Below are 9,133 nucleotides of genomic sequence, written 5' to 3' on the forward strand. Positions count from 1 at the left end.
CACCCCAGCCCCTGCTCCCCCCTTACCTGGAGCAGACGGAAGTACCCCGGAGTTAAGCGTCTGGGGCGGATAATCATGGCGCGGCGGGGAGCAGCAGGATCAGACCCCGCGGGTCAGCAACGGGGGGGCCCCCGCCCCGCTGCTCCCAACCCCAAGACCCCCCCCGCCTCGTACCCCGACCACGAAGCGGGGTCTGCGTCTGTCACCCACCCGCCTGCCGGCTCCGTGGTCCCCTCGGAAAGGGCGGCACGCACCCGGCAAACGCCGAGCAGCTGTCAGCCGCGATCAGCGCCCGCTGCTCCCCCAAGCGCACACGCCGGGGCGGGGGGGAGATGGGCACCGAGGCGCTGGCGGGGGGGGGCCAGGGCAGATTTGGGGGGGGGGGTTGGCAGGAGAGCTGGGCTCAGCACGTCTGCAGGCCTCTGTGTGGGCTGCTCCCTGCCTCAGTTTCCCCACTTGCAAAGGAAAGGGTGGGAATTGTGTCTTGGGGGCGGGGGGGGGGGAGTGGAGCGACCCCCCCCAAAATCCCCGGGTGGTGGGGAGGGGGGGGTTGAGCAGAGGGTCCCCCCAGGCTCTCCCAGGGATCTGTGTGGCCAAACCTCGTGCCCACAGGGCACCAGGGGGGGCGCCCACTGGTGTCGTGAGTTCTGTTGGGACTCAGCCCTCGCCGCATGCAGGGGTTGGGGGGGGCGACACACACCTCATCTCACAGCTGAGGGGGAAACTGAGGCAGGGGGGTGTGTGTGTGTGTGGGGGGGGTGTTTTCGGCAGCCATGCGTCACCCTCCTTGCCCGTGACTCACTGGGGTGCGTCGCGGGGCCTCGCCCCGCAGGGTCGTCCTGGGCCGTGCCGGGCGGGAGGCCCCCCGGGTGCGGCGGGGAGGCCGCGGTGAGCGGCACCCGGTTGCGCCAATGGGGCCGCCCGTCCCTGGCGCAGGTGAGCCGTCGCTCCCGTCACCGGTTCCGGCCTGGCCGCCATGGAACCCGTGGGTGCCTGGAGCCCCGCGCGGGCGGCCGCTTGGCTCCGAGGTGAGGCCTCCCCACCTTCCGTGTCCTGGCTGACCCCCCCTACCCCCAAAACCTAGCGGGGGGACACACACACACCCCGCTGCTGGCCCTGGGGTGGGGGGATTTGGGGTGAGTTGTCCCCAATTTAGGGACGTGTGGGTGGCCTGGTGTGGCTGGGGGAAGGTGGCAGCCCTTTTTTGTCCCTCACCCCTTGTCCCTGGTGGGGGGGGGCAAAGGGGGGGTCGGTCCCTGAATCCGACCGGTGGCGGGGTGGGCGTCCGGCCGTACGCGCCATCTCGGCTGAGACCGGGCGAACTCGTCACACGGAGGGGTTCCCTCCTAGCAGGCTGGGGTCGGGCAGCAGGGACACTGGTGTGGGGGGGGGGGGGGTGCTGGGTCTCCCCCCTCCTCGGTGTCCGGCTGGTGCTAGGGCAGGGCTGTGGGCAGGGCTGGATGCGGCCGTACAGGGGTACCCCTTCGAGGCCTGGGGGCTGTCGGGGCTCGACCTGCTGGGGCTGTCGGCGGGGGCACTGGAGGCACTGGGAGTGCGGCGCTTGGGGCACCAGGAGCTGCTGCTGGAGGCGGTGGAGCAGCTCCGAGCCCTGGTGAGTGTCAGCACCCGTGGGTGCTGCGGGGGGGTCCCGTGGTGGAAAGGGGGCGGGGGGGGGGTGTGGGTACACCCTGGGCTCGGTGGAGGTGGGGGGGAGAGGACATGGAGGGACCCTGGACTGGGTGGAGGTGGGGGACATGGGGGCACCCTGGGCTGGGGGGGGGGGGTGTGGGGGCACCTTGGGCTGGGTGGAGGTGGGGACACGGGGGGGTACCCTGGGCTGGGTAGAGGGGGGGAAGTGGGGGCACCCTGGCCTGGGTAGGGGTGGGATTCGGGGGTACCCTGCGTTGGGTGAAGGCGGGGACGTGGAGGCACCCCAGAGACCCCCACTGCCCCTCTGTCCCCCGGTGCCCATGTCCCCGTCCCCCCACCCCAGGACACAGGGCTGGCGAGCACCAGCCTGCGGACGCTGACGGAGAGGTTGCGGGAGCTGGCGCAGGGCACCCAGAGCCTGGTGCTGGGGGGGCTGCCGGCGGGGGCTGACCACCGGCCACCCCCCCTCACCCTCCTGGCCCGAATCGTCGACCTGGTCGGTGCTGCCAAGGGGCTCTTCTCCTGGCTCAACAGGTCCGGGGCGGGTGGGGGCACCCATGGGTGCTGGGTGCCCCCTGCGCCTGGGGCTGAGCTCTCTGTCCCGTTCCCCCCCCCACCTCCAGGTACCTCTTCTCCACCCTCAACGACTTTTCGGCCAGCCGGGACATCGTCCTGCTCTGCGTCCAGCTGGCAGAGACGCTGCAGGCGGTGGGTGCCCAGGGCGGCTGCCCTGCCCCGAGGCCACGCTGATGGGCACGGAGTGGGGGGAATGGGGGGGAGCCAGCCGTCTGCTCTCCTGTCCCCCAAAGCTCTGCCTGCTGGAGTTGGGGGGGAGAGCTGGGGTCAGGGGGGATGTGGTACAAGGGGCTTCCCTGCAGGCCCCCCCTCGACTGGGATGGAAGGGGGGCTGAGCCATCCCATCCCACTCAGTCCCGTGTCCTGTCCCCCCCCCAGGACTGTCCTGCAGCTGAGAGGGACAGCAGGATCCTGTGGATTGTAAGTGCTGGGTGACAAGGGGATGGCAGGCATGGGGGGGGCCCAGTGTTGCCAGGACCCCCCCTTAGCCCCCCCGCTGTCACCCGCAGTGCCAGCACATCGTGGGCATCTGCGAGAGCATCGTGGGCTGCAGCCCCCCGGCGCTGCTGGACCGCAGGGCTGTGCTTCAGCGCGTGGGGCTGGCGCTACCCCCCGGCCTGCAGGGCAGCCCCCCGATGTCCCCCGACAGCCTGTCGCTGCCCCGTGGCCCATGGGGCAGCCCCCCAGCATCCCCTGACACCCCAAAGCTGCCCCCCAGCCCGTGGGGGAGCACCCCGCCGTCCCCTGACACCCTGACGCTGTCCTCTGCCCCCGTGGGGAGCCCCCCGTCGCTCCTCACCACCCTGCTGGTGAGTGCCTGCTGCCCCCCAGGACCCCCTGGCACCCCCTGCACCCCACTTATACCACCTCCCTCCTGTCCCGTCCCCCCCCCAGGGCTTCAACATCACTTCCACCAGCTCCTGCCTGCACTTCGTGTCCGCAACCGCCTCAGAGGTGAGTGAGAGGCTGTCACCCCCGCCCCGTGCCACCCTGTCCCTCCGTTGCCCCCTTTTAGTGCCTGCCGTGGGGAATACCACCCACCCCAGCTGCATCCCACCCGGCCGGATCCCGCAAGCCTCTTTTAGGGCCCTAATCCGTCCCCCATAACCCAGAGCGTGGGGTGGCTGCCTGCAGCTGAGACCGTGCAACTCGTCTCACGAGTGAGCACAGCCTGGGGCGTGCTAGAAGCCCTCCTCCATATCCCAATCCCACCAACCGCTCCGGCTGGTGCTGTGCAAGGTCAGGCTGCCGGTTAATGGTTAACCCCCCCGCCATTCTCCCCAGCTGGGAGAGCTCCTGAGTGTGGATTAGCTGGGGGGGGGGCGAATGCCTGGGGCTGGGCACCCCACTCCCACCCCGCCTCTGCCCCCAGGCCTTGGCCGTCCACGGGGGCCGCATCCTGCCCGGAGACGAGATCGTGCAGGTCAATGAGCAGGTCGTGGTGAGTTGGGGAGGACGGGGGCTCGAGGGTGGTGCTGGTTTTGGCAGTGAAGTCGTGGACGGGGAGCTGCAGGGCTGGGAGGATTTGGGGGAACGTGGTGGCTGTGGGTGGGAGGATTTGGGGGGACAGGGGTCCTGCGGGCAGGAGGATTTGGGGGGACGCGGGAGCTGTGATCTGCAGAATGCAGGAGCCGTGGCTGGGAAAGGTGAGGGGGACGCAGGAGCCACTGCCAGGGGTGTTTGGGGGATGCGGGAGCCGCTGGAGAGGAGGATTTGGGGAATGTGGGACCTGTGGCCGGGGAGGGTTTGGGGGATGTGGGAGTTATGGGGCCGGGGCCGTGTTCCATGGGTCACCAGGGGGTGTGTGCAGGTGGGTTGGACACACGTCAACCTGGCGAAGAAGCTGCTGGAGAAGGCGAGCGGGGTGACGCTGGTGCTCAAGAAGATCCCTCTCGACCTGCCCAGCTCACCCACCTCTCCCAGGCAGCAGGTGAGTGATCCCAGTACTCCCAGTACAGCCCCAGCGCTGCGCTGGGAACCAGGCAGGGATGCTCGGAGCTGGACATCTCCCATCACCTTGGTGGTCCCTAAAGCTCTGTGGGACCGTGGTGGGATGCGGGCTGGCCCTGACGCTCCATCCACAGCTCCCGGGAGCATTTTTGGATGCCGCGGATCACCCCGGCACCAGGAGCGGCGAGTGCCCGGGCAGCCCCGTGTCCCTGACCTCCAGGTGAGCTCCATCCCCTGACACCCCGACACCCCCAGCCTGGCCAGCATGGAGGTTTTTGGGTGCACCCAAGGCCCCTTCCCAGCTCTTTCTAGGGGAGAGGTGCTGGCAGCGTGGCAGCTGCCTGCAAGCAGCCCGGGAAGCTGCCAGTAGTCTTAAGGAACCAAAAAAAAAAAAAAAAAGGAGTTGTGTTTGTAATCCATTCACTTGGTAACGTTTTAATGGGGTTGAAACTATATTTAGACGTGACCCTTCTCTCCCGGAATGGAAAGGCCTGCGCGGAGCCCGTGGCAGCACGGGCGAGCTGGGCAGGAGCTGTCGGGCTGGGCTGAGACCCTGCTGGGGAGTGCGGAGGCCAGTGGGGCCAGTGCCAAGCCACTGCCACCCCGTCACCTCCAGCCCCGCTCCTCCTCGAGCACGGAGAACTGCGGGTGCCCCAAGCGAGTGTGGGGCCGGCCGGAGCCTGATAGCAGGACCCCCGTGGCGGTCAAAGAGATTTCCAGCTCAGGGATCCCTTTTTCCCCCAGCGCTGCTGCCGACTTGGACTCGGGGCCGGACTCGGCACCGGACCTCGTCACTGACGAAGAGGACGGAGGGGAAGAGCGGGACTTGAGGCTGCCCGGGGCGACCGTGGGGGAGCTGCCAGGGTTGCCCGGCCACGGTAGGAGGGGAGTGGAGGGGATATCTGGGGACGGAGCGGTTTCTTCCCCCGGGATGGGAGGTTGCAGCCCTGCTTGCTGTTTACAGGTGCTGCGGAGGAGGTGACGTGGGAGGGTGGCACCTCATCGGGCACCCTGTGCTCCCTGGGCACCCTTGCTGCCACCGGACCCTGTGCCGCGGAGCTCAGCCCCACGCCAGCCCCCACGGCAGGGACTGGGGGTGCTGAGTCCAGCCGGCTCCCTGGGGAGGTGAGAGCTGGTGGGAGAGGAGCACTGAGCCTCAGGGGGGGACGCTGGGGGGACATCAATGGGGCACACGCAGGATTTCGTGTCCCACCTGAGCTGGGAGGCGAAATGCCTGGGGTGGGTTCCTCTCCAAGCTTGCTGCTGCGGGGAGTGCGAGTTGGGGGTCCCTAAGGGGCTGGGGGTGCTGCTGGCGGGGGGGGCTCAATTGTCCTGAACTGCTCATCTCTGTCTCCCCATCCAGGGCAGTCCCCAGACAGGACACAGACCAAAAGGTGAGCGGGATCCTGCCAGGTCTGGGGTGAATGGGGCTGGGGGCTCTCTCGGGCTCTGCCCCCTGCTCCCTCTTCCCTGCTCTTGACACCCCCCCCGCCTCGCTGCGGCCGGCAGGAGTGGCGACCAGGCTGAGCCGCCGGCGGGTCTCGTGCCGGGACCTCGGCCGGGTGGACTGCGATGGCTGGCTCCTGAAGAAGAAGGACCACGTGGGCTTTATGGCCCAGAAGTGGAAGCGGTGCTGGTTTGTGCTGAAGGGCCACACGCTCTACTGGTACCACCACCCCAACGTGAGTGGGGACACTGGGTGTTCTCATCCCCCACCTGGGGCAGCCAGGTTTTCCCATTCCCAGCGCCGCGGCAGGTGGTGGACACAGCCATCTCCTTGCAGGATGAGAAGGCTGCAGGACTCATCAACGTGGCCACCTATGACCTGGAGAGCACGAGGGAGCAGAAGAAGAAATAGTGAGTGGGGTCTGTCTCACCATGGACTTCCAGGCTGGTGGTGGAAGGGGAGGGATGCTGTCCCAAGGGTGCATGCTGATGAGCTTGGCTGGGTACCACCTGCATGTCCCCATGGGGCTGGTGGGGTCCCCATGGGGCTGGTGGGGTCCCCACGGGGCTGGCAGGACTGGCCGTCTTGCAGTACGGGAGCCCACGCTCTGAGCAAGACAGGCATTGCACTACTGGTGTTACTGGGGACAAGGCTGAGAACCAGAGCATCTCCAATGGACAGGGAAAAGTCCAAACCCCTGGGCTTGCTCGGGACAGGGGGGCTGCGGTGCGGGGGAGGCTGGACGGGGGTTTGGGGGGCTGGCTAACTGCATTAGCAAAGGCAGCCGCCTGCTTGTCCTCCTCCAGTGTGTTCCAGCTCTCCCATCAGAGGTACAAGCCCTTCATCTTCGCCGCAGAAACGCTGGCTGATTTGAGCATGTGAGTAACGTGCCAACGGGCAACAGCCGGTGCTGGTCCCACCACACTGGGCTGGCCATGACCCTCCGCCTGTCTGTCTCTCCATCCTTTCTTTCCCCAGGTGGGTCAGTCACCTAATAACAGCCAAAACAAAGTACACGCTGGCCCACCAGTCGGTCCCGGACAGGGAGGAAGGTAACAGGCCCTTCCTGGGGTGGGAGACAGGGTCAGTTCTCCCACGGGAGATGGGGACCCTGTGGGGAGCCGTGGGTCCCGGTGGGGCAGCCATGCCTGGTGCTACAGCTCCTGTGTGGGACCGCTGGGACCTTTGCCCATGATTTGGGGGAAATGTGAGAAATGATCCCTGAGAAGAGGGCCGGGGTGATGCTCAGCTCTGGGGAGGGTTGGGGAGGGGCAGCCTGGGGCTTCCCACTCCTTCCACTCCCACTGTCTTCCCCCGTGGCCTCCAGACTGCTACAGCGAGACAGAAGCGGAGGACCCCGATGACGAGTCCCCCAGGCAGGCATGCGACTCGGTGAGTGGCCCTAGGGGACATCCCGGGGAGGGGGTGGAGGATCCTCATCTCACCTCCCGTCCCGTCTCTCCTGCAGCCGAAGAAGAGGTTGCCCTCTTCTTCAAACGCCCTGGAGAAAGCCCAGCTCTTCCCAGCCAGCGGCGAACCCAGCAGCGCAGCCAGCAGCCCCCAGGGCAGCCCCCGGCCCTGCTCGCCCATGGGTAGGTGCTGGGGGGGTGACATCTTTCACTCTGTCACCTTGTGTGTGCCCTTTAATCAAAGTTAGGGCCACCCTTTTGCATATGTGTGTGGATGTGCGCTGGGGGGGGTTAACCTAAGTTGGGATGTATTTGAGTGCGAACCACGTAGTTTCTCAGGATGCTCTCGGAGCAGGGTCACACGTGGGGGCAGCCCCATGGGGTTTTGGGGCTGCCGCCCTGCTACGGTGCCCTCTCTCTTCACCCAGACCCCGCCGGGGAGGATCTTGAGTGCCTGATGCGGTGCCTGAAGCAGGGTGGGGTGTCCCTCATCGGGCGGCAGCGGTTCCTGACACAGGAGCAGTGCCGCAAGTCCTTCATCCGACGCAACAAGAACCCCCACATCAACGAGAAGGTGCACGTGGTGCGGGCCCTGCAGAGCACTCTCAAGGTGGGACCCCGCAGCCCCCTCACTCCCCCAAAGGCCCCTGCCCACGGGCAGCCACCCCAAAAACACGCCCTTCCTTTCGGCAGGCGAAGCTGGTGGAGCTGCAGGCTCTGGAGCAGCTGCTCAGCGATGCTGCGCTCACCTCGGAGAAGTTCACGCGCTGGAAGGAAGAGCACCAAGAGCTGTACCAGGAGTTGCGGGAGTGGTGGGCACGGCAGCAGGGCCAGGATAGCAACGGGGGGCTCGGGGCCGAGCACAGCACCCCTAAAGAGGCAGCCGAACCCTGACACCCCGCCAGGACCTCTCTGGCACGAATTGCCGATAAAAATCGTGGTGCTGCAGGAGCAAAGCGGGTGCTTTGCCCATGCTGGGGGCATCCACGGGGGGATTGATGACATTTTTGAAGGCTCAGCCCCCAGCATGAATTTGCCGCAGGAGAATTGGCTTCTGCTGCATCCCCTGTCCCTGGGGCGGGACATTGCAGCAACAGTCTTGCTTTTTTCGGGGATGTTTTGCCTTGGCTGCACGTTGGTAATGGGGGCCTTTTCCTGGAGGAACATGCCCCTGCCGTGCACGCTGGCACAGTGCCACCAGCCATCCCAGCCAGGGTCTCTTCTGCTGTAAATAAAACTATGTCGACGAGGGCTGATTGTGCCATGCTTTTTCTTGGCACTGAAATGTCCCTGCAGTGACAGCAAGCCCCTACCCATGCCGTGTGTCACCATCCTCAAGGGTTTGTGGCATCCCTCTGTGCTCTGGTCTCCTCTCCCCGTGGGTTGCGCCGGTCCAGCTCGGGGGCGATGGCACCCACCCATGGGGCAGGGGGGACACAGACGGGGTTCCAATGATGCTGTGAGGCCAGGGAGGTCAATGAAGAGGTGAAGGTGCCCCGGGGAGGGCTGGGGTGCTCTGGAGGGGGGTTGTGCAGCTCACAAGGGGCAAGAGGACAGTGCGGGGCAGGAGGGGGAAGGAGATGTGGTCAGTCTGGAAAGGCGGGACAGGTCCTGCCCCTCCCTGTGCCACCCAGCCCCTCACAGATGTGCTACAGCTGGATACGGGATGCTCTTTATTTAGCTGCAGAGGCTAAACACTGCCTAAGGATTAAAGCACAATCAAGTTACGGGCAAAAAAAGTGTTGACATCAGCTTGCTTTCCAGTGAAAAATTACGAGTGAAAAGAGGTAAAGATGGGGAACAGACCCAGCTCTTCCACCCAGTAATGGTCTGAGGGGTGTCCAGGGGTGCAGGATGGCCACAGCGGGAGGCTGAGGAGCCGCTGTCACCCCACAATTTGCAGCATCGTCCCCGTGACCCTCATGGCAGGAATCAGTCTGTCCCAGCGCCTCAATAATCCACCTCCTAAGGGGCAGCGGCCGGCTTCATGACGAACCCCCTCTTCCTGTAGAAGCTGGTGGCCAGGCAGATGCCAGCCAGCACCTCTGCAGCTCCAGCCCAGGGAGAGACATGTCCCCTGGTGGAAGTGGTCTGCCAGGGG

General features: G+C 66.1%; 1 protein-coding gene across 1 annotated transcript; it reads left to right on the top strand.

Annotated features, from left to right (window-relative positions):
• Window positions 1-976: 976 nt before the first annotated feature.
• Window positions 977-8,283, top strand: CNKSR1 (connector enhancer of kinase suppressor of Ras 1). Its single transcript, XM_075047513.1, has 21 exons — window positions 977-1,028; window positions 1,455-1,612; window positions 1,994-2,184; window positions 2,274-2,358; window positions 2,605-2,646; window positions 2,736-3,035; window positions 3,121-3,180; window positions 3,599-3,667; window positions 4,037-4,156; window positions 4,311-4,396; window positions 4,921-5,054; window positions 5,141-5,301; window positions 5,540-5,570; window positions 5,686-5,858; window positions 5,960-6,033; window positions 6,430-6,501; window positions 6,602-6,675; window positions 6,951-7,015; window positions 7,092-7,215; window positions 7,461-7,642; window positions 7,726-8,283. The coding sequence occupies exons 1-21, from the start codon at window positions 977-979 to the stop codon at window positions 7,924-7,926; spliced, it is 2,454 nt and encodes an 817-aa protein (XP_074903614.1). The 3' UTR covers window positions 7,927-8,283.
• Window positions 8,284-9,133: the final 850 nt, after the last annotated feature.

This window comes from Buteo buteo, chromosome 16 (genome assembly GCF_964188355.1).
Source record: "Buteo buteo chromosome 16, bButBut1.hap1.1, whole genome shotgun sequence".
In the NCBI taxonomy this organism is placed as follows: domain Eukaryota; kingdom Metazoa; phylum Chordata; class Aves; order Accipitriformes; family Accipitridae; genus Buteo; species Buteo buteo.